At 50.7% G+C, this 23,523-nt stretch overlaps 1 protein-coding gene across 2 annotated transcripts; it reads left to right on the top strand.

Moving 5' to 3' along the window:
- Positions 1-4,282: 4,282 nt before the first annotated feature.
- LOC144106856 (uncharacterized) lies at positions 4,283-23,093 on the top strand. 2 transcript variants are annotated; one of them, XM_077639804.1, is made up of 5 exons: positions 4,283-4,473; positions 9,263-9,508; positions 16,256-18,894; positions 20,605-20,692; positions 22,793-23,093. In XM_077639804.1, exons 2-5 carry the CDS (start codon positions 9,263-9,265, stop codon positions 22,946-22,948), a joined length of 3,129 nt encoding a protein of 1,042 aa, XP_077495930.1. In that variant the 5' UTR covers positions 4,283-4,473; the 3' UTR covers positions 22,949-23,093. The 2 variants fall into 2 exon arrangements, with proteins under 2 accessions (XP_077495930.1, XP_077495931.1); XM_077639805.1 differs by lacking the exons at positions 4,283-4,473; positions 9,263-9,508 and adding an exon at positions 11,803-11,891.
- Positions 23,094-23,523: the final 430 nt, after the last annotated feature.

The raw sequence follows: 23,523 nt of genomic DNA, 5'->3' as shown, positions 1-23,523 counted from the left end.
GCGCGAAACCTGTACACATTTCTTATTATGTAAATAGTTTGTGTATATTACCTCCCCCTTATCCTCTCGTCCTGTCCCCTCAACTCGGGAAAGCGGACGAGAGAATACTGCTTAGACTTTTTGCTAACACTCTACTGTGCCCGGCAGTGCTCAAACATTTCGACACTTCATTCTCTGGCCTCTGCTCTTTCTGTGGGGAGGTGGCTGACACGTTCCACATGGTCTGGGCATGCCAACACAATCCTTCTCTTCCGCCCCTAACCCCTTCCCCTTCCCGAGAGGACTGGGAGGCGGCCCTGCTCAGCTGCCTGGACCTACCGGCCCAACAAGCCCTAGTTCAGCGAGCTCGAGTGGCGGCCCAGACCAATAGGGTCCCTGAATAAGGGACTCCACCTAGTACTGTAAGGGGAGCGGCCCACTAGGGAGTGCTCCCCACGCAACCTCTCTGCAATATTCAAATAAACTTTAACCACCAGCACCCTCACCTCTTTCATTTCATTTCTCCATTCTGGCTGCTATCATTTATTTCCGCTGCCCTAGCTCAGGTTCTTTATCTCCAAAACATAGCTCCTTGTACACTGCACGCAGCTTAAAAATGTTTTCTTTGAAGAATCTAGGACAGACCGCGCATCTCCATCGCAGTGCCGTGCAGCCATCCTGCTTCGCCAAATGCTGTGCAGGTCACGAAGGAAAATTACATCGTATTTATAAAGACCCGGCTCAACGTCCAGGAATCGTATCCTTGACACTGAGCCAGGTGGTGGTGGAAACTTTATTAGACAAAGGGAAGTTTAGGACACGCAGGTCATTGGGCCCATGCGAACTGCGAATAATAATAATAATAAATGGTTTTGGGGGAAAGGAAATGGCGCAGTATCTGTCTCATATTTAGGCGGACACCTGAACCGCGCCGTAAGGGAAGGGATAAAGGAGGGAGTGAAAGAAGAAAGGAAGAAAGAGGTGCCGTAGTGGAAGGCTCCACAATAATTTCGACCACCTGGGGATCTTTAACGTGCACTGACATCGCACAGCACACTAGCTACTTAGCGTTTCGCCTCCATCAAAACGCAGCCGCCGCGGTCGGGTTCGAACCCGGGAACTCCGGATCAGTAGCCAAGCGCCGTAACCACTGAGCCACCGCCGCGGGTGAACTTTGGGCCACCTTGCGAACTTAAGGCCACCTTGGACCAAATACTATGGGAATGTCCTCATGCCCCCCGGAAGGGACGAGGCGTAAAGACGAAATACCAATGGGAGCTAGGTCTTACTACTGTGCTCTGACCCGGTGACTCAGCTACAACTCGTCCGACTGGCCGAAACCGTCGCCGAGAGTCGAGACCTTTCGGCCGTCGTCTTGGCGGGTAGCCCTCTATAGCTGTCCTCTTTTTCTTGTAAAATAAAAGTTTTCGCATCCTATCCTATATCCTATCCTATATCCTATCCTATATCCTATCCTATATCCTATCCTATATCCTATCCTATATCCTATCCTATATCCTATCCTATATCCTATCCTATATCCTATCCTATATCCTATCCTATCCTATATCCTATCCGTTCATTTCGATCCAGCTTCTCCATTCTAACCAATCACTAGTCCTTCCGATTTTTTTCCACTAAGCTCGAGCATTGCAAGAACAAGACACCGCGACAAAACGGCCACAATACACGGATGCACCACTTCCACCAGTTATGGCCCAGAATACAGAGGCCGCACAGCACAAGTGCGGCATCTGAGCTCCGCTAGCCATACGCAAAGTGAACAGTTCATTAACAGCCTGTGAGTTCAGCGCGAACGTAGCTCTCAGCATGCGGTGCGCCAGTAGCCTTCCCCGAGAGTTTGACTCCACAAACGTTCCATTGTTCTCTCAGAAACCGTGACACTCGGCGGCTCCGATTCCCGACTGCGCGCTGAGGCGCTTTCTTAGCGGAGCCGGGTCCCGCCAGGCTTTTCTGTCGACCAGGTTAGCGTCAGCGAAAATAGAGGGGGCTTTACTCCAGGAGCCCTCCGCTGATGTTACTGGTTTTACTTTAATGACTTCAACAGCATTTTTCAAGAGGCATTTAACGGGGTAGCTCGGCCTTCTCAGCCTACTCTAACTTAAAAGAGGCGGGGAAAAAAATTGACGGTTCAGCATGTCTAAGCGCGGAATATCGTGTTAAGGTGGGCACTTAAGGCCCTTAAGTGTTAAAGGCATTTGACCTAAAAGCCTTCACCCTGAATGCATTTAACCTTGAAGGCCTTCACCCTGGTGTACCCTTCACCCAGGCCTTCACCCAGGTGAAGGCTTGCCAGGTGTGCACACCTGGTGGCAATCCGGTGAGTGGGTGGGCTGCCTGCCACAAAGCAGGCTTCAGGGCCGCACGTAGGTACTATGCCCGAAATCGCAAATTGCACCAAATAGCGCTAGTGGACTAAAAACGATTTGGAGGAAAGGAAAAAAGTAGTAACTGTCACACCTCTCAACGGAAACCTCAACCGCGCTGTGAGAGAAGGAAGGAAGGAGGTAGTGCTAGAAGGAATAAGAAGTGTCGTAGCGGAGGGTAGTAGTGGTGGTGGTGGTGGTAATAACTTTATTTGTACGAATGTGAGTGGTGCCCTCCGTTCCATTGGAGGCTGGTGGTGGTGGTGAAAACTTTATTTAAAACAAGAGAGTTTAGGACACGCGGGTCCTTGGGCCCCCGCACGACCCCACTGCTCTCAAACGTTCATGACCCGGGGGCTCATGACGCTGGCAGACCGGCCTGAGGCGATGGCTTGCTTGGCCGGGTCCTCGGAGCGCAGTAGGGTCTCCCAAGCCTCCCCTGTGGTAAGGTGCTCCAGGCCCCCGTTCGGGCCCTGATGACCAAGTTCGTCTGGTAGGCAAGGTCCGAGCTGGACAGCAGCTCCTCCCCACTGGAGGCTCCGGAGTAATTTCGACCACCTGAGGATCTTTAACTGCACTGACATTGCACAGCGCACGGGCGCTTTTTGCGTTTCACATTCCTCAAAACGAGACTGCCGCGGCAGAAATCGAAGCTGGGCCCTCGGGATCGACAGCCGAGCGCGCTAACCACTGAGCCACCGCCGCGGGCTCCCTTAGAGTAGCCTACGTCTTCGTTTTGAAAGAGAGAGGGAGAGAAATAGAGAGAGCAAAGTGAAAGCCTGGGACGGCGGACCTGAAGACAAGTCTGCTACATCGCTCAGGGGCCGGATGCAAAGAAGAGGGGCTGAAGTAAGTGTGGTTATCATCATCATCAAGAACTTTATTATTAAACAAAGGAGTATTGATTTAGCTACAGTGTACTAGTTCACTCTAAAACTAAGCTAAGGGCATGTTTGCTCGCCATGGAGGAAGGAAAGCTTAGGAGAAGCCCTCGATATCCAAGCTGCGTGACAAAAAGTGTGCCGGAGGTCATGTGTTTTCGCGAGGACTACTGGTAGCCTTTGGCCCATAGCGCAGTGGCGGCGTCTGCATCATCGCCGCGGGTCTGATAGCTGCAGGCGGCCCGGCGTAACGCATCATACGCTGCGCATGCGCAAACGCGCAGAGACGGCAGCTAACTGGAGGTGGGGAGACCTCACGTCCGGGTCCAAAAAATGTCAAGTAATGGCCTGAAAACTGGTTTTGCGGAAAGGAAATGGAGCAGTAACAGTGCACGTGTAGTGAATTTCGGTGGACAGCCGAACCGCGCCGTGAGGGAAGGGATGAAGATTGGAGTGAAAGAAGGGAGGGGGGGGAGAAAGAGGTGCGATAGTGGAGGGCTCCGGAATAATTTCGACCACCTGGAGATCTTTAACGTGCACTGACATCGCACAGCACACGGGCGCCTTTTGCGTTTCGCCTCCATCAAAATGCGGCCGCCGCGGCCGGGTTCCAACCCGGGAACTTCGGCTCAGTAGCCGATCGCCTGACCACTGAGCCACCGTGGCGGGTCTCCCAAATCCATTTCTTCCTATTAATAATGATGATGATGTTCTCATACCCAAGGATTGGACAGGGATTTTGATGGTGATGATGACGATGACCTCAGGCTTAATACATACAGCTGAGAGTGATCATGATGATGAGGCAGCGGGGCTCCGTCGTCTGCTTCTTCTTGCATTGGGGAAGGGAAGGTGTATGCTGACAGCGCCCCAGTGCCACGGCAAATGAAGCGAGATGGTGATTATAGCTTGGGAGGATGTTACGCTGGTTATCCTAAGTATCGTCAGTAAGCGAGGCCTCCGACATTTCCCATGGGTTTTGCACAGCTGTGGTAAACGGCAGCCTCTGCGCAGTTTCGTAAACGCACAGCGAAAACTCCGGGAGTGGAAGAAGAGAAGGAAGCCGTTGTGGTGCCAACTCAACGTCTAAGGCCTTCCTTCCTTCCTTCCTTCGACGGACCATGGTGACGCCTCGCACTGCAGTGACGTGAGACGGTCACGGCGTCGGTCGTCCCCCGACAGGCGTCGAAAGTCTGCGTCGATGAACGTGCTGAAGTCCACCAAAGGTTGGCATTGTTTCCGCGCCTGCTCCGTAGTCGCAGTAAACCTTCATCGCATGCTGTTTCGATATATACGTACATCCTTTTTCGAAAGTAGGAAGCCCAAGGGGTCTCGCTTCTAAACCGTGCAGTGGGGCGCTCTTGCAGCATCCGTGGCAATCAACTTTCGGTAGGAAGGGTGGTAAGAGAGTTCAAGAGAGTTGGAGTGCTGGCGATGCATAAAACGAGCCGCACAAAACGACCGATTCATGTAGACGTAAAGCGTTTGTCAAACGCTAACTCCAAGGAGTTGACTTCTATGCACGGATCCTGGTCGCATTTTAATAATAATAATAATAATTGGTTTTGGAGGTAAGGAAATGGCGCAGTATCTGCCTCATATATCGTTGGACACCTGAACCACGCCGTAAGGGAAGGGATAAAGGAGGGAGTGAAAGAAGAAAGGAAGCAGAGATGCCGTAGTGGAGGGCTCCGGAATAATTTCGACCACCTGGGGGATCTTTAACGTGCACTGACATCGCACAGCACACGGGCACCTTAGCGTTTTTCCTCCATAAAAACGCAGCCGCCGCGGTCGGGTTCGAACCCGGGAACTCCGGATCAGTAGTCGAGCGCCCTAACCACTGTCGCATTTCGACGGAGGCGATGTCAGGGCGCGTTAAAGAAGCCCAGGTGGTCGAAAGTGCCGGAACCCTCCACTACGGCGTCCCTCATAGCCTGAGTCGCTTTGGTGTGTTAAACTCCCATAAAACCAAACCAAACTTCTCCGCCATGCAATTGGGCTCTTATAGCTCCCGTGGAAGAGAGCAAGGGAGTTTGTCCCCGTGGTTCATAACTAAGCAAACGCGGTAGGTTATGTACTTCTGACTAAGGCTGTACAATGCTCCGAGGCAAGCTTACGCCTATTTGTGTGCGTGTCAAGGGCGCAATGGAGCCATTACGTAATATCCGTTAGGCAGCAATTAAAAGCTAAACTATTACTGGCAGCTGACTCAAAGCTTGCAGAGACGCAGTCGAACGCGAACTACGCCGCATAAAGTTGGAGAAAATGTATTACTAATGACAGTGACGGTCACAGGCCTAATTGAAAAGAGATGACCGTTATTGTCATTTATTAGAGCTGTTTTTTTGGCGCATAAGCATCTAAGGCTAACATGCGCCAAACACAAGGTATAGAAAATTGTGTTGTGTAGGGTTTTATAAAATGCAAAATAATGGTGCTGTAAAGGGCCTAAAAGGTTATTTCGTACTACTTAATGAAGGTAAGCGGCAAAAGTTCTTGAAATGGCTAATGGTAAAAGCTTTATGGAGGCCAGGTAACCTCAGCGCCCATCCTTGGCGGGGCAAAGATTACGAGATAGACACCTCAGCCTTCTCACGAATGAGAAAGTAGCTGAGGTGTATCGTAGACAAGTGAGACGTGCACAGTTTATCAAGAAAACCGGCTTCTGTTAAAAAGTTAAAAACATAAGACATGTCAACAATTGCATTATCACTTAGGAGTAGCACTGGGTGTAAAGGAACGCATTCATTGTAAAATTGAGTAAAATATTTTTTCCTCAGTGATTCAAGTTCTATGCATGAGAATAAGATGTGGTGTACTGTAATTTCATCTCCGCATTTTTCACAAATAGGTTTGTCTTTTTTTAGTAGGAAGTTGTGGGTAACGTGTGTATGTCCAATATGGAGACGATATAAAATTACTTCTATGAAATGTTCTGGTTGACTACAGGTTTTACATTCACCAAGTACGGGTTTTGCCAAATGCAGTTTGTTATTTCCTTCATTGTCCCAAGTTTCCCATTTTTTAGAGTGCTTCACTCTGACCAGCCGCACGGTATTCCATTAAACGGTAGAAGCTGCTGCACAGGAGGACGTGGGGATGAGACACAAAAACGGCTGACTGTGCCAAGTGCGTCTGTTGTCTGGCGGAACAAAATGGCGCGGTAACAATGACAACGCTGCGCAGAAAACACTGGCCTTTAGCTGGCGACGGCAAGTGGTGCGTAAAAGGCTTACGCCACGCTACGGCAGGCGGCGGTGCAACATGGCTCCTTACACAACTACGCACATAAGTGTCCCCGCTATAAGTGACCGACTCAGTACATAGTGCTGATGCACGCAGACAATAAGCCAAGCATGAGCTTGACAGGCTGTCGGCTCATCGAAGATGAAGATTTCACTGTGCATTTAGCGGGTATACAATCAAAGATGATCGCGTGAATTTCGCTGTAAATAAACTAAAGGAACTAAGGTACAAAAGCTTAAAATGGTGACAGGAGAAATCTGCGGTAGCATGGCACGCGTGTAAGTAGGAAAGGCTTCTGCGTTTGTGAGAAGGAAAGCTGCACCTTTTGACGCCGAAATACGGCGAGAAGTTGCGGGCTAATGTTAAGACTACAGAGAAATGGTAGCGATTGAGATATCATAGGCTGTATTTTTTTTATTACCTGAAATACGCAGTAACCCCGGACATATACTCTTCAGGCCGCTGAATGAGTAGATTTTCCTTCGTGGGAGCTCCTGCTTAACTTTGAAAGGAGGTACGTTCGCTCAGGTTAATAATAATAATAATAATAATAATAATAATAATAATAATAATAATAATAATAATAATAATAATAATAATAATAATAATAATAATAATAATAATAATAATAATTGGTTTTTGGGGAAAGGAAATTGCGCAGTATCTGTCTCATATATCGTTGGACACCTGAACCGCGCCGTAAGGCAAGGGATAAAGGAGGGAGTGAAAGAAGATAGGAAGAAGGGGTGCCGTAGTGGAGGGCTATGGAATAATTTTGACCACCTGGGGATCTTTAACGTGCACTGACATCGCACAGCACACGGGCGCTTAGCGTTTTTCCTCCATAAAAACGCAGCCGCCGCGGTCGGGTTCGAACCCGGGAACTCGACCGCGGCGGCTGGGTTTTTATGGAGGAAAAACGCTAAGCGCCCGTGTGCTGTGCGATGTTATTTACAAAACAACTTTTTGAAGGGCTTACTCCTGCTTATAAATCCGTGGTTTATCGTGTTACAACTTATTCTGTGCAGCGCACAGGGAAGGCACTCATAGGTGCGCATAACATCGGTAGATTGCTTTAGTTGCTGTATGGAAGTTACACTCGATCAGCACATATTCGCCTTCAAGTTATAGGAGACGGGCAGTTTTATTTATTACTTATTTATTGTAGACGTCGGGGCCAAATGTATTACAGCGGGGAGGGAGTTACACAGGATAGAAACAATAAATCGAGAACAGTCAATGTTCTTTCAAGGCAAATTCAACTTCCTCCCGAGTAAACAACATTAAGAGCATTGCGAATAGTAAGTTATCATTAATGATCGCAACATTGGGGGGGGGGGGGGGGGGATACCACTAGACTGATTTCCCGGGAACACAAGACTAAAAAAAAAAAGAAGATTGGTATGACATTTCGCTATAATTAATGCCTGCCACGGGAAATGCATTCTGGTGGTGAAATGAAATCGTCGTGTAACGTGACGTGGTGATCGTTCTGTTGGCATTCGATGAAGACAGACAATAGTTCCTGGAACTGTACTTCTGCGTACATCCTGTATCGCAAATGTCATTTGCTGCACTTTGTGAAAGAAACGTAATCTCGTGCCGGGTCTCCTCTTTTTCTTGCCCCTTCACCCTTGGAGCCATTGTGTGCTGCAAAATTAATGTTAATCCTGGTTAGCAAAGGGGATCCGGAAATGAGCCATCTCGTTTCGGTCACTTTTTTTGCTTCGCTCCTGCAGTGGCTCTGTTACTCGCATCCTTTAGTGACCAATGTCGAAGCCTATATACCCGCCGTGGTGGCTCAGTAGCTGTGCATTGGTTTCTACTAGTGAGCACAGGGATGCGGGTTCGATTCCCCGTCGAGGAGGCCGCATTTCGAATGAGGCCAAATTCAAAAGAGCTCTCGCGTAGTGAAATTTCGCGGATTTGAAAGAACCTGACATGGTCAGGATGTATCCAGAGCCTCGTGCCATGGCGTCCAGTAGCCCGCAGTGCAGCTTTAAAAAAATCAATAAATAAGTCAGTCAGTCAGTCAGTCAGTCAGTCAGTCAGTCAGTCAGTCAGTCAGTCAGTCAGTCAGTCAGTCAGTCAGTCAGTCAGTCAGTCAGTCAGCCAGCCAGCCAGCCAGCCAGTCAGTCAGTCAGTCAGTCAGTCAGTCAGTCAGTCAGTCAGTCAGTCAGTCAGTCAGTCAGTCAGTCAGTCAGTCAGTCAGTCAGTCAGTCAGTCAGTCAGTCAGTCAGTCAGTCAGTCAGTCAGTCAATAAATCAGACAGTCAGTCAGCCAGTCAGTCAGTGTGCTGTGCGATGTCAATGCGCGTTAAGAACGCGAGATGGTCGAAATTAATCCGGAGTCTTCCAGTATACGGCGCTTATTGTAGCTAGATGTGATGCCTCTTTGGGACCATACCATAGCACACCACACCACACAGTACCGCAGTACAATATGCCATGCAGTACCACGCCAACCACACCATACCGTACCCATAGAATACCACACCATGCCGTACCATACCATACCATAGCATACCACACCATACCACATCATGCCATATCATGTCACGCCTATAAATAAGTAATTAAGTAAATAAATAAATAAATAAATAAATAAATGTCAGACCCAGAGTGACTTAGCTCACTACGCCATGCGTTTTTTCTCGCCGGGTGTGCGTAGGATGACTGCACAAGGTCCGCCACCGACAGTGGTGCTCACTCTTCAATATGCTGTGACCACACTCCCGACACGCTTCTTCCCTCCTTTCCTCCCCAGATGCTGAACATAGACACCCTGCGGATCGGCTCTCCGCCGGCTCACCACCCGCGGGTGCTGGCCGACCCGCTGCTGCCGACGAACCGGGTGGTTCCCACGGAGCCGTCCCCGGAGGCCCCGAGAGCCGACGAGGCCAGGTCCCCCGTCAAGAAGGGAACACTGCGCTCCTTCTTCAGGGAGCACCGCCACAAGAAGCGCCGCAAGAAGGAGCTGCTCCGGGAGCTGGACGACTTGCAGAGAGAAAACGTGCGTGTCGCTGGCATCTTGAGTTGCCTGCGCGAATCTTGAGTTGTCTGCGCGAATCTGCAGCCGCCGCGGTTCGAACCCGACCGCGGCGGCTGCGTTTTTATGGAGGAAAAACGCTAAACCGCCCGTGTGCTGTGCGATGTCAGTGCACGTTAAATATCCCCAGGTGGTCGAAATTATTCCCGGAGCCCTCCACTACGGCACCTCTTTCTTCCTTTCATCTTTCACTCCCTCCTTTATCCCTTCCCTTACAGCGCGATTCAGGTGTCCGACGATATATGAGACAGATACTGCGCCATTTCCTTTCCCCCAAAACCAATTATTATTATTATTATTATTATTATTATTATTATTATTATTATTATTATTATTATTATTATTATTATTATTATTATTATTATTATTATTAATGTCCGCGCTAGCCGACTAATCAACCGATATGACTGACCTCATGAGAAACCAATCGGTTAAGCCTATATCGCCGGGGTTGGCAGACAGACACATGCAGAGAGCCATAAAAATTAATCTTTCTGGTGAAGAGCCGCAATATAAATAGGGGCGTAGCATTTTTTTTATTATTTCTTGGAACAATTAAGGCAGGTGGCAACAGTGAATCCCACTCATTGAGCGATTGCTCACTGTGCCTCTGCACTGCGATTCCCCGTTCGTGAAGCAAGCACCTCTCTAGAACATAAGGGAAGCCGTCTTTAAGGCAGAAATGGGAGAAGGGGGTGCAGAGGCCATAGAGCTGCGAGCCGCACTTGGACCTTCGAGGAGCCGCAGTTGGGCCATCCCTGCTCTATCGCAACTCCATAGTTCATCATCATCACCATCAGGAGCCTGAGTGCGCACTCCGCACGGTAAAGGCCTCTCCCATATATCTCTCCAATTAACCCTGTCCTTTGCCAGTTGCACCCACCGTATGCCCACAAACTTCTTAATCTCATCCGTCCACCTAACTTTCTGCCGCCCCATGATACAGAAAGTTGGGTGGGCGGATGAGACATATTCGTCGCATCAGAGCATGAGACTGAGTGCTTTTTTCTTGTTTTTATTTGGACGCGTGGTAAGGTGCTACTACATCTGGCTGCTTCACAGCCGGCTATTCTTTCACCACTGTGGAATTATTCAGCCGCAGCAGAAAAGAAAGATGACCCATTTTTAATGGCGCAACGGCAACTTGGTCAAAGAGCGCCACGGTACAAGATGTGTTTCGGACTACTCCAGGTGGGGTCACAGACCCATTTCCCAAGCATTTCATGCCAGAAAAGCCGAGCACCCGGGTAGCGGAAATCTTTATTTACCTTGCTGGCGAAAGTAACCCATCAAAAGGTTTCGCTTCTTAGCCGTCTAGCAAGACACTTATGGCAGCCCGTAACCTCTAAATAGGTGCAAGATGATGAGGACTCCTGTCAACACCTTTCAGTACCTTTTTTTCTTATATTTTTTGCCTGACGAGGCCTTGTCCCTTTGTAGGGGCCTTGGCACCTGGTCTGTAAGAGTGTCGTAAGGGTTCTACACAACCGCTGAAAAGCAAACCCCGTTTCTCGCTTTTACTTTTGGCTAAGGAGGTACCCATTGGAGAACCGTTTGGTATACCCGGTGTCACCGGGGATCGAACCCCGCACCTCCTGCATAGGAGGCGAATGCTCAAACAACTATAGGACAAGCCGCCGCGGTGGCTCAGTGGTTATGGCGCTCGGCTGCCGACCCAAAAGACGCGTGTTCGATCCCGGCCGCGGGGGTCGAATTTCGATGGAGGCGAAATCCTAGAGGCCCGTGTACTGTGCGATGTCAGTGCACGTTAAAGAAGCCCAGGTGGTCGAAATTTCCGGAGCCCTTCACTACGGCGTCCCTCATAGCCTGAATCGCTTTGGGACGTTAAAACCACATAAACCAAAACCAAACTATAGGACACAGGTGCCAGAAAGGAAAGAAGTACGGCACCAAGACGACGCGGGCACCTATGTCCACAAGAGGAATACACCATGAGCTTTTTTCGTTTTTGTTTTCTATGGCGAGTGTTCCTTCGCCCTGCAGAGTACGTTATGCGCTGTTGGCGAATCGTAAACCTGTACGCACCAAGTTATAGCTCCGGTGCCAGTGTCAAGGGAAATACTCGATTATCTCACATCCGCCGCGAAGAGGTGTGTGCCCGGCGCGCACTCCTCGACTCTACCTGCGTCGTCCTGCCTCGCGTCTCCGATTGCCGGCCTGTTCCCACGCTCGCGCCGGCGTCCGCCGCACAGGCCCCTATCGCATGCTGCCAGCGCTCATCTTGCGACGGGCGCCGTCTGCTCGCTGGCACCGGCAGGGGCGACTCATTTGACGCAGGCGCTGTGGTGGAGTCGGTCACGACGCGAAGGATCCCGCGACACAAGCGGTGAGTGAGCCGGTTGCTTCCCACTATGGATTTTTCACGGGGATTCCGATTTAGAGGCCAGATGACGTAACAAAAGCTGCGTGTTACGAACTGGTTTGGTTTGGTTTATGGTGTTTAACGTCCCAAAGCGACTCCGGTTATGAGAGACGCCGTAGTGAAGGCCTCCGGAAATTTCGACCACCTGGGGTTCTTTAACGTGCACTGACATCGCACAGCACACGGGCCTCTAGAATTTCGCCTCCATCTTAATTCGACCGCCGCGGCCGGGATCGAACCCGCGTCTTTCGGGCCAGCAGCCGAGCGCCATAACCACTCAGCCACCGCGGCGGCTGCGTGTTATGAACTACGCAGTTACACAGGAAAGAGGGTGCGTTTCAGGACAGCTTGAAGACTTGGAGGGACGTGTCAGGTCGCTTTGGAGGGATGAATTTCGAAGGAGCCGGAAGCTGCGCGAGATTGAATGGGGCAGTATTCTCACCCTCCCCTCACTTTTCCTCGCGTCTGAATTGCGGTTTTCAAAATGTGGGCAGTGCCTTCCGGACCCGGGCTTTTTCCTTCGCGCTCACCAGCTCAAAAGGTCCGGATGGATGGTCTTTCATCGCTTTGCGTACAGGCAGATAGTGGCATTGGTACAAGGCGGGCAAAGTAGCGGATCTTTAAATTATCCACTGTTGGTGCAAGTCCTCGGCGAGCGGCGTGGCGCCCACTACTGACAGAGGGTCCAGGTGATATCAGACGACGAGCAAAGTAGATGCGTTGCTTTGGAAGTTCCTGAAGGACTCAGGGCTGAGTTCAAGGTTCTAAACTTTCAGTGTGTGCCCTGTGTACCCTGCAAGCAATGGCCTACGGACAAGCGAAACAGTGATCTCCCTTTCCTCTTTCCCTTTCTATCTCTTCCTCCGTTCTCCTTCCCAGGTGTAGGGTTGCATACTGGGCGTCGCGTAGTTAACCTCCCCGCATTTCCGTTCATGTCTCTCTCTCCCCGTCTCCCTGGCGGCGTATTGTTCGCTCGGTTGTTTTGTGCACCTGCTGCGAGCACGGTGGAATTGGTAGCACGAGTTCCATGGGCCAGTTTGCAACAGTCCTGAGAGAAGGTGTTTCAACATGTGCGTGAGAGGTCTGTACATGAGAGGTTTGTACACGTCTACTAGCACGAAGTACCACGCGTGAAGGAATGATGCGCGCAGGTCCAACGTTGAAAACATGTGCAGCGCTGGTCCTGGGCGCCTGGACTGTTAGCCGCTCACGATTGCTTTAGCCAGCTGCAGCAGTCGTTCACGTGCTAGTCCCTGTGCTCCTAAATTTTTGTGCACTCCGGGTTTCGATACACCAGCTTCGTGACGCTATACCAACGAAGGTGCCCGTGCTTAAAGGGGCCCTGAAAGGGGATCTAATAAAGTGTGCTATGCCTGGGATGTTACAGCACGCTGCTTCACGAATAGTGTACAGCAAGGATTTTTTAAATGCGCTTTGTAGAAGCTGAGTTATCTGTAGTTAAAATCTGAATTTCAGCATCTTCGCGCCTTTCCCTCTCCTCTCGTCACTTTTTGAACGCTGGAAGTTGGGCGCTCCTTAATAATAATAATAATAATTGGTTTGGGGGGAAAGGAAATGGCGCAGTATTTGTCTCATATCGTTGGACACCTGAACCGCGCCGTAAGGGAAGGGATAAGGGAGGGAGTGAAAGACGAAAGGAAGAAAGGGGTGCCGTAGTGGAGGGCTCCGGAATAATTTCGGCCACCTGGGGATCTTTAAGGTGCACTGACATCGCACATCACACGGGCGCCTTAGCGTTTTTCCTCCATAAAAACGCAGCCGCCGCGGTCGGGTTCGAACCCGGGAACTCCGGATCAGAACCCGACCGCGGCGGCTGCGTTTTTATGGAGGAAAAACGCTAAGGCGCCCTTCGCCGGCCCCACCTCTGGGGTATAGTGCCTAGAATATACTTGCTAGTGTGCCGAGGGCGCGCGCTCGCGTGGCCGCTGCGGTGATGCCTTCCTGCGGCCACCGCGTGGTGGCGCTGCCAGTCGCTAAGGTGCCACCACGCCGCGTTCGCTGCCGAGGCTGCGTAGGTGCGCTGCGCTTTTCACTATGGAAACCTGCCTCAACGCTTTGAGAGCACTTTTTGCATAAACAACACTATTGGTTGCAGACAATCTTACCGGCCTGGCATTACCAGGAAAAAATCCTGGACTGAAACAGCGCTCGCCGAAGCGTTTGACACGTACCAGCAGGTGCAGTTTGTTAATTTTTATTCGTTTATTCTTTGTGGTGAACCGCGGAAGGACTTAAGCAGAAGTCATATTGTCTGCCTAATGTTCAGCGAGGTAGCCAACTTGAAATAAGCAACGAAAGTTGATACGTTGGCCGCATTACGTTGCTGTGATTGAACGATCGAGTATGGTCTGGACTCATTGTTGCTACATGGAAACTTCCGATCGAGATTTTATTCGACTAGGGGCCAGTTGATTGCGATCCACGCATCGCGATCGCGGGTGAAGCATATCGCATACACCTTCATGCTGAGTGAGCGCTCGGCTAGCTCTGTCCAGATGGAAAGACCCAGTTGTGGCCCCCATTAATTCTCAATGGCGAGCAGAACATCTAACCCGGAATGGCGTCGCATATAGGTAGAAGAAAAGCAGGGCACTCTCGCTCTTTCCCGCCACGGGTTCCGTCTTCAAAGATCGCATGCGACGATCAACACAATCAGTTGGAATAGGTCTCAGTATTGATGTGTTTTATTTGCAAATCACAGCTTGCTTCATACAACTTGTGCAGGTGTGTATGAGCTTGCGCTTCCCTTTGTAACGGAACAAAAGAAAATGGTGATTGTACCATTGATTCTTATTTACAAATCTGGAATACAGTAAAAACAGATCAAGAACAGAGCTTGTTGTAACCACGTGCTTGGTTTGCTCTTTTCCGAGAAAATACACTGTAGCGACCACAAGGCTGCGTTCTGTCATCAAGCTTCCAAATGTTACCATTCTTTCTATATACAAAGTGGCAAAGTTGTTTTTCTCCGCTCCATAACGTGCGTAGGCTACAGAGCCAGCAGGTGCTTCAGATATTTTGGTCCAGGTTGCAGGGATACAAATTGAGTCCAACGGATGCTGATCTCCAATAGCAATACAACCCATCTGCTGCTGCGGGCATGAGTTCTCACTCGGCTGCTCGGTTGCTGCCGGCTTGTCGGAAACTGCTAAGGCTTTCATTTGGGCTAGTTGGTTGTAGCAGTGAAACATATTGACAAGCGCAAACACAGACAGGGACTAAAGTAAGAGTAAGAGATAGGACACACGCTAGCGTGTGTCCTGTCTCTTACTCTTACTTTGGTCCCTGTCTGTGTTCGCGCTCGTCGGAAACATCGTCGAGCGTGATTGACGGTCCATGGCTGACGCCTGCACCGGCACTGCGCGTTTGCCCTTTAGCGGCAGGTTGGTCACAGAGCTTCCTCACTTTTCGATGTCTTCTTAGGCAGAAGGTACTTCGGATAGTTGTCGAATACTGCTGGCATGACATCGGGCATGCGACGTGGTCTATCTCTGGCGAGCTCGTTGACGACACCGTTCACCGTCTCGCGATGTGGCAGTCTTCAAAATGTTTCTCGCAGACAACACACACGCTGGAGCCAAGTTGCGGTCCTGTCTTTTGATCAGCCGCTCCCACTCCGCAAGCCGTGTTGGGTCCGAGGACACACGGAACATGGATGAGCGGAACGAAACGTTTTTTCCCGGCCTGGATGCTTCGACTTTACCATCATTAGTCGCTGTGGTTTTTCCTCACGTGGAACAACACGGACAAAACAACAGAAAAAAGCTTAGATGCGACCAAAATGCTATAATCCACACCGCCCACGTCCAATGCAACTGCAGCGACTGCGGCATGTCCGGCAGCGACGCACCTTTACGACGAGCAGCGCCCCTCGCGGTCAAAGCTGAAAGGCGTCGCGCGCGCTGCCACCCTCTCCCATTGAGGGAGCGTTCCGCTCGACACACTAGTAGGATATTCTAGGCACTATATCTGGGGCAGAGCTTCCTGACCCGCCGGAGCTACGCGGCTTATTGGCCGTGGTCATGGTAGCTGCCTGACGTCCGAAAGAATCCAGCCAATAGCCATTTCTCAACTTGTATACGCAGGTACGAGCGGCGAAGGAGGTTGCGAGCATGAAAAAGTCGCCGTAAAGGGTTCGCCAACTTTCGCGCGTGATTGTGGGTTCTCTGCTGCGTGTAGAAATGTATTATACGGCTCAGGTGTTCATGACAACCCAGTGCAATGATTGAGCGAGTTGATGTGCTCTCCTCGGAAAGTGTTTCAGAGCCCCTTTGAGACAAACCGCACATATATTTCTCTTGTTTTAGGCGAAGCTACAATCGGAGTACACTTACGCGAAGCTGATACTGTCGGAGCTGAAGCAGGAGCACCTGAATGAGCTTGAGAAGGCTTCGCGGACCAGGGCTCAGCAGCGCAAGAACGAGACTCAGGTTCAGACCTCGGCCTGTCAGACCGATCCTTGCACCTCTGTCCTGGGAGATTTCAGAGCTGTGCCGAGAAAGAACTACGCTTTTATCTACAACCTATTCACGGTCCCGACTCCCGAACAGCTGAGGAAGTCACTGGACAAGTTCCAGAAGTCCGGAATGAAGGTTTCCGTCAAAGATGACGCCAAGGGCAGTGCCACAGACGACGCGGAACACAGCGCTAAGACTAGCGTCCATAATGACGCCGAAAATGCAAGTCGCTGTGACGCTCAGAGCGAACTTAAAGAAAACGAAGCGGAGAAGGCTCCCGAAGTAGATGCTGAGAGGACTGCTGCAGAGCTTAACAAGGAAATGAACGAGCCTGTGGAGCATTCTCAGCACGAGCTACCTGCCAAGGAGAACTCCGACGCTGCTATGCGTACCGAGCCGGATGGCGTGAGATCATCAGTTTCCGCCACTGTTAGCAAGCGTGCTGCAAAGGAAAAATCGACCATTAGCTTTTCGTCGTACAACACTGACAGATCGGCTCAGTCGGTTATTTTGGAGCCTCCAAGGCGATCTTCGGTGCCCGCGCAGCCACAGAGCGTGACTGAGATAGCTGAAGAAAACGGCGCAGGATTGAAAGAGCCAGAGACCAGACCTTCTGAAGGCGCAGCTCAAGAAAATACCGCTAGAGACGCGCCTTGTGTGATGAGGGATGAAGCTCCCCAGGAACAACCAGCCGTCGCCGACGAGAATTCTGTTGCGCAGGAAGGCGCAGCGGCGGAAAACTGTCTCGACGCAGCCGATGAGAGTCGTCGTGACGATGGCTTGGATGCTGTTTTACAGCCCAAGGTGTCGGTCGAAAGCTCGCCAGCCTCTGACAGGTCCTCCGAGAGTTCGTTGCTCCTGAAGCTAAGACAAGCCATTTCGAACGTCGCTGCCAGCCTGGAGCCAGGCACGAACAGTGTCAGACCGGACGATAATCACGATGCGGAGGCACCACGACGGGCTCCACCTGCCGTCAACTACGACAGCCAGACTCTCGTAGACATGGTACAGCGTAGAAGTACGGGCGAAGAAGGAATGACAAGCCGTCGCTTCCTGCCTCCGAACCATGACGACGTCCGCGCCCTCAGGGATCCGGGTCGCAAGGAATTCGAAAAACGGAGGCGGGTGTCCTGCAGCGCTCTCAGACCTCCTCTGCAGAAGGCCGTCGTGATGAATGCAGCGCTGTGTTGCCACACTGAGATCCCTGGCGGCGCAACGCCCACCGCCACTAGACGAGGTGCCACGCGGACTCCCGTTACTGCTGCAGGCACGCCGAGACCTTGGGATATGGGCATTGCGAGGCCGGCCGCGGCTCCAGAACCAGAACTGTCGACGGTGACAACGCCCCCTGCCCCTTCTTTAACTGCGCCTCTGAATGCGGTGTCAGCGTCGGATAGGGACTCGCTGAGCAGCGACTCCGAAGCGGACACGGACTGCGCCGCGGACGGGTACGAGTCGTCGACCGAGTTCCACGGCAGCGAGAAGAACGTCGCCAAGACGGCGCTTCAGAACAGGACGAGCGGCTTTAACCGCGGAATGAACCAGGCATCGGGACGCTCGACCTTCAAGTCGGACGCCATGACCGCGGCGGCGATAGAGAGGACAGCGACCATCGGCAGGAAGAAGAGCTACCGCAAGAAGAGGAACTCGCCACGTCACGCCAACAGCGCGCGGTCTTCGTCTTCAAGCTCGAGCAGCGAGGACAGTGGGTGCACGTCTAGACGCTGGCGCAGGCGGTCTTCCGTCGCGGGAACCAGGACGCCGTCCACGTATTCGGGCACGTCTACTGGGACCACCTCGCGGGCTACAACTGCCACGAGGCCAGTGTCTTCGACACGCCCTCTGTCGCCGATCACTGTCCTTTCCGGCACGGTAACTGACACCGACGCCTCGCGGGTGACCACCGCCTTTGGACGGAAGGGAGGCGCAAGCACTAGAACTACGGTCAGGGCGACAAGCAGGGCTACTTCGACCGCTGCAAGCTCCCCAGTGCCGAAGACCATAAGCAGAGGAGCCTCGCGCGCCACAACCCCGACCTCGTTTCTGTCCACGCCTCAAGGCGGCTTGTCTTCTTGCGAGATGTCGCCTTCGGAGTCTGAGGCTGCTACGCCCACGACTCCACGTCGCTTTCTTGCTGACCTCTCTGGCGAGCAGGGCTTGGTGCACTGCAAGAGAAGCATCTTCGAGAACCTGTCCTCCGCAGGATACACGCGTGTTGACGACCGTGCCCCGGGGAAGACCAATAGGAGAAGCGAAGCTCAACAGAGCAGTGGACTCCGCGGGTCAGGGCTGAAAGGGTTTGCCACGCAGGACAAGACGGGCCGGGCACAGATGCCGCCTCTGGCACAGTGTGGCAAATCCAGGGATCCCAAGAAGAAGAGCACCTTCATCGTCCAGAGGGCCGAGTTATATGCTCCATTCCCGCCGAAGATAATGAGGTCTCTCCTGCCTTCTTTCATAGACGTGGACCCGTCCGTCAGGCCTGACATGTGAGTTGGTCGAGCATGCTTTCGTCATTATTATCATCATTTATTAACCCTTAAGGGTCCCGTAGGTTCATTACATAAGGGGGGATACATAGTGTCCGACGGTCATACATATGAAAAGGCAAACAAAATTGTGAAAACTAGGCAAAGTAAAAGAGAAACAAATTATTATAGTCAATAAAGAAAATGTGAAGAACCACACAGAAATGCACACTACAGTAATAGAACGTGTCCAAACAAAGTTTTTGGTCGTTTTACAGTGGATCGTAGCTGACACCGGGTATAGGAAAGTTTTATTATTCTTGAAAATGTTCGATGAGTAGCTGCCTAAAGTTGGAAGGATTAGTCTCAACAACAATGTTTTCGGGTAGGTTATTCCAGAATTCAATTGCACAAGGAAGAAACGATTTGTTGAATGCACTGGTGGAGCCGTGCAAGCGTTGTATGCTAGAGGAATTAAATAAGCGGCGAGATGATCGTACCGGAGTGCGCACGAGGTTTTCCCGAAGTGCTGGAAAGTTAAAGTACAGTTTGTGGAAGAGGCACAGAATTGAAATTTTTCGGCGAAGCGCTAAATATTTCAGACCGAGAGATGATTTCATGACAGTAACACTGAGCCGAGGTTTGTACTGCGAGGTGATGAAACGTGCTGCCCGGTTTTGGATGGCTTCTAGTGAGTCAATCAGGTAGGCCTGGTGAGGGTTCCATATTGTTGAGCCGTATTCAAGTTTGCTGCGAATATACGTTACATATGCTAGTTCCCTGATGGCTGGAGGAGACAGGGCAAGTGATCTCCTGATGAATCCAAGTGTCCCGGAAGCACTAGCACATAATTTCGTTATGTGATCTGCCCATGTTAGACTGGTCGTTATCTCAATGCCGTTATCTCAATCGTTATCTCAATCTCAGCAACGGGCATAGCATTAAGCGCAACATGGCGGCTGAGACGGCTTTACCGAGGACAGCGCCTATTGGCGTCGAAGCGTCTTTAACTTCTAGCGTCTTTAACAATAATTTTACTTCGATGTCATGATCCCGGCCGAATGCCAGAGTGAATCCAACGCATTCTGTGCCATTTGAACTAACACCATACGCTGTACGAGTGACCAAGCGTATCTCTCCGTGAATTTTCCTTAAGTCTGAACAATGCATTTTTGTTATACCGGACAATGCGAGTTACAACTCCTCTGACCAGACGTACAGGGTTGGTCAAAAGTTCTCAGGCCACAGGGTCTGCTTTTCATCGGTATATGCTGATAAAACTATCAAGGTTCTCAGAGGTCAGAACGATACTTCTGCTACCCTGTACAGACATTTTGAGTTTTGGGGGTGTCGTAACAGCCTGGCTATTATACTGCTCAAAAGCAGGCCGTGTGGCCTGGGAACATTTGACCGACCCTAAACATGGGCGGAGACGGAGCGATTCTCCTCGGCCGAAGCGAAGTGCTGTTAGCGGCACTTTGAGTGGTCGTGACATCCTGTATGCTTGTTTGCGGAGCGTCACGGTGAACTGACATTTAGGTTTAACTAAACGCAGATAAATACGTTGTATTTGTTAGCGCTGTAATGTTCTTGTCATCGAGTGTGCGGTATTGGCGTACAGAGGGTTGACGCTGAAATGTTCTCTACCGAGAAGGTGTGACCAAAACTTTTGTTGTCATTAATTTGAGACGGCTTTTCTGCCTTGACTTCTTCCACTTTCCATTCTTCAAGGGTACCACAGGCCATGCCTTTCGATCCTGGTCGGCACGGGGATGAAAAATCTAACGCTGATATGTACAAGGGCCACTGCCTACACAAGGTATGAGGCACGCAAGAGCGCGTGGCGTGGTATATTTGAGAACCGTTTCATATAGCCAGAAAATTGCTACGCGGCTATAGAAAGCAGGTCGTGTTGTGTACGCCAGATTTCAGGCCAGTGATTTCGATTGCCCGCAGTTTTCTAACGAGCACGGAAACATGAACACACGCGGGCGTTTTAGCATTTAGTCGCAATCGAAATATGGCCGCCGTAGCCACGTGTCGAGCCAACGTCCTTTTGCGTAATTCTAAGGAAATTGCTGCCGCTGAGAAAGTGAACCGTGTGGTTTGCTTGCGGTGATTCTTCGCAATTTGTTTACAAAATTTGCGTTGCAACTCACAAATTATACAAGTGAAACTTGGAGCTGAACTTTAGAAGGGGAAGAGATTGTGACGAGCGTGGGAGGAGGGGGGGGGGGGGGTTGGGCAGGTGTGTTAGCATGTATTATGCTAAGCAACAATGTGGCAAACGCATGGTGCCAATGTGGTGATTCTTCGCAGTTTGTTTCCATAATTTGCGTTGCAGCTATCAAATTATCGAAGTGAAACTTGGACCTGAACTTTAGAAGGGAAAGAAATTGGGACGGGCGTGGGAGGGGGGAGGGATTCGGCAGGTGTGCCGGCATGTATTAGGCTCAGCAACAATGTGGCAAACTTATGGTGCCAAAGTTCTGAAAAAAAGGAATATATCATAAAAAATAGTTATGCTGCGACCGACGCTACAGGTGCGGAGCTGTAAGTGCAATACAGTAAACTGCTGGGCTAGTTGTTTCATAATGCGCAATGGTGGAACCAGCGAAATGGACGCAGGACAAGAGGAAGTAGGCACGCACACAACACCGCTGGACTTGCAACTGAGTTAACGAATGTGTATGAAAATAACGCATGTGTATGAAAATAAGCGGCTGGTCCACCCAATCAGGCATGACGCGGGTTAATAAGGGATGGCGCCGAACGGTGGAACTGAGGCCCCCTGGCATAGACTCCACTATCGCACGCATGTTGGATGAGTGAGCATGTAAATGGTATGGCAGTGTAGAGTTTAACGTCCCTAAGCGACACGCGGACTATAAGTGACGCCGTAGTGGAGGCCTCCGGATTATATTTTAGACCATATGGGTTTCTTCAGCGTGCACTGAAATCGCGCAGAAGGCGGCCGTTACTGCATTTCGCTTTGTCGAAAAGTGGCCTATTGCTATAGCCACTAAGCCACTAAGTAAATGCTGGTGAGCTCGTTATTATCTTCATGAAAGCTCCATGCGCGGTAACATGGTGAATGAACAGCGCGGTGACACAGGATGCAAAAAGAGGCGCTTAGCACAATGTGTATTATATTTATCATGTTATTTCTCCGCCATTTTCTCGTACGAAGAAGTTCTTGAAGTTTGGCGTAGCAGGCACAAGGTGGTTGACCGCGATGTCATGAAAATAGGTCAACGGCATTGCCAACATCAGCGACACTAAACAGCCAACTGCACACGGTCGACAACTTTTATGTATGTACGGTACGGTACAGACTGTTGCAATGCTAAACGCGCAGTATGCGAAAGCTGCTTGTTATGGCGGCGTTGGCAATACTACAGACGGCGCAGATTTATAATTAATTATGATCAAATCAGTCAAGTACATCATCCAAACTTAGTGTTGAAAAAGCAAGACGGTCGTATGCCATCTCTGTGTCAAATTCCAGCGCGAACAAGCGAGCGGTTTAACCGAGAGAAACATTTTACGGTGGGCGTGTAGCGTTGAAAGTCTCTAGAGGTGCGGACAAAAGTCAACGAAGCACGCGATTTCCTTTTAACATCTTTCTCACGTTTCCTAATTAAATCTGTGAGCTGTGGTATCTGCAGGCTGGTTAGCGGACGTGAGTGTTCGCTTTCTCATGTACAAATAATGTTTCATGTCCGATAAAGAAGACTTGATCGCATTTAGAAGGGGACAGCCTGCTGCGTTTACTTATGTCCGCATCTGCGCAGTCGTGAGCACTACCCGAGCGCTATCTCGAACCAGGCGCTCTGCCGCTAGACGTCAGGCGGCGCGGAGTTCGAGCGCTATAGACAGTTCCGTGGGCGACTGTACATCTGTGGCGTGCCTATCGCAGGCGTCAACCTCGCCGCCGAAGCAGCCCATGCCTCAGCACTGGGAGGACAAGCAAAGCTGCCTGTTGCCGGCCTTCTACAGCTTCAGCGACGACAGCCGCCCGGGCGACCAAGCGAATCGCAAGACCACGCGCTTCGATCTCGGCGAAGCTATATGAGCAGAGCCCGCCGCCTGTGCGAAGACCCGGCCTATACTCGCTGCATGCAGAGCAACGAGTAATAAGAGGGCAACGTTAGTTGAGCCGGGACTTCGACGTGCACTTGCGTGTTATGTACGGATAGCGACGATCGCTCGTGCTTAGACGTATGGTGCGCTCAGGCTGATCTGTGCTGGGGGGACGTTTCCGGCGGAACGTTCAACGTATTATTCGATTCTTTAAAAATTTGTTTCTTATTCGGGGTAAAGAGAGAGAAATAAGAAGGTTGTGATTATTCGCATGGGTTGTGAATGGGTGTGTGCGTGCTTTTTTGCGTCGGTCAGCGGTTCGGTAGTGGAATAGAAACTCCCGACCTCTAACTGCGTGCTTATTAACTTGTTGCGAAATTCGAGAAAAGCCTTTGCTGAGTGTAATTTGAGGAACAGCCCCAAGTCGCGAGCCTGTTCCCCGCAACTGTTGTTGGCTTTTTTTTTTCCGGTTTAGATCTATCTCCAACTGCGGAAAATGTAATTCGCTTTTATGAAATAAAGATACCGCAACACTCTCCAGTGTGCTTTTCTTGGCCTCTCGAATGG

The sequence above is a fragment of the Amblyomma americanum genome, chromosome 10 (genome assembly GCF_052857255.1).
Source record: "Amblyomma americanum isolate KBUSLIRL-KWMA chromosome 10, ASM5285725v1, whole genome shotgun sequence".
NCBI lineage: Eukaryota > Metazoa > Arthropoda > Arachnida > Ixodida > Ixodidae > Amblyomma > Amblyomma americanum.
Note: the sequence above shows the minus strand (reverse complement) of the source record. Positions and strands in the feature narration are given on the sequence as shown.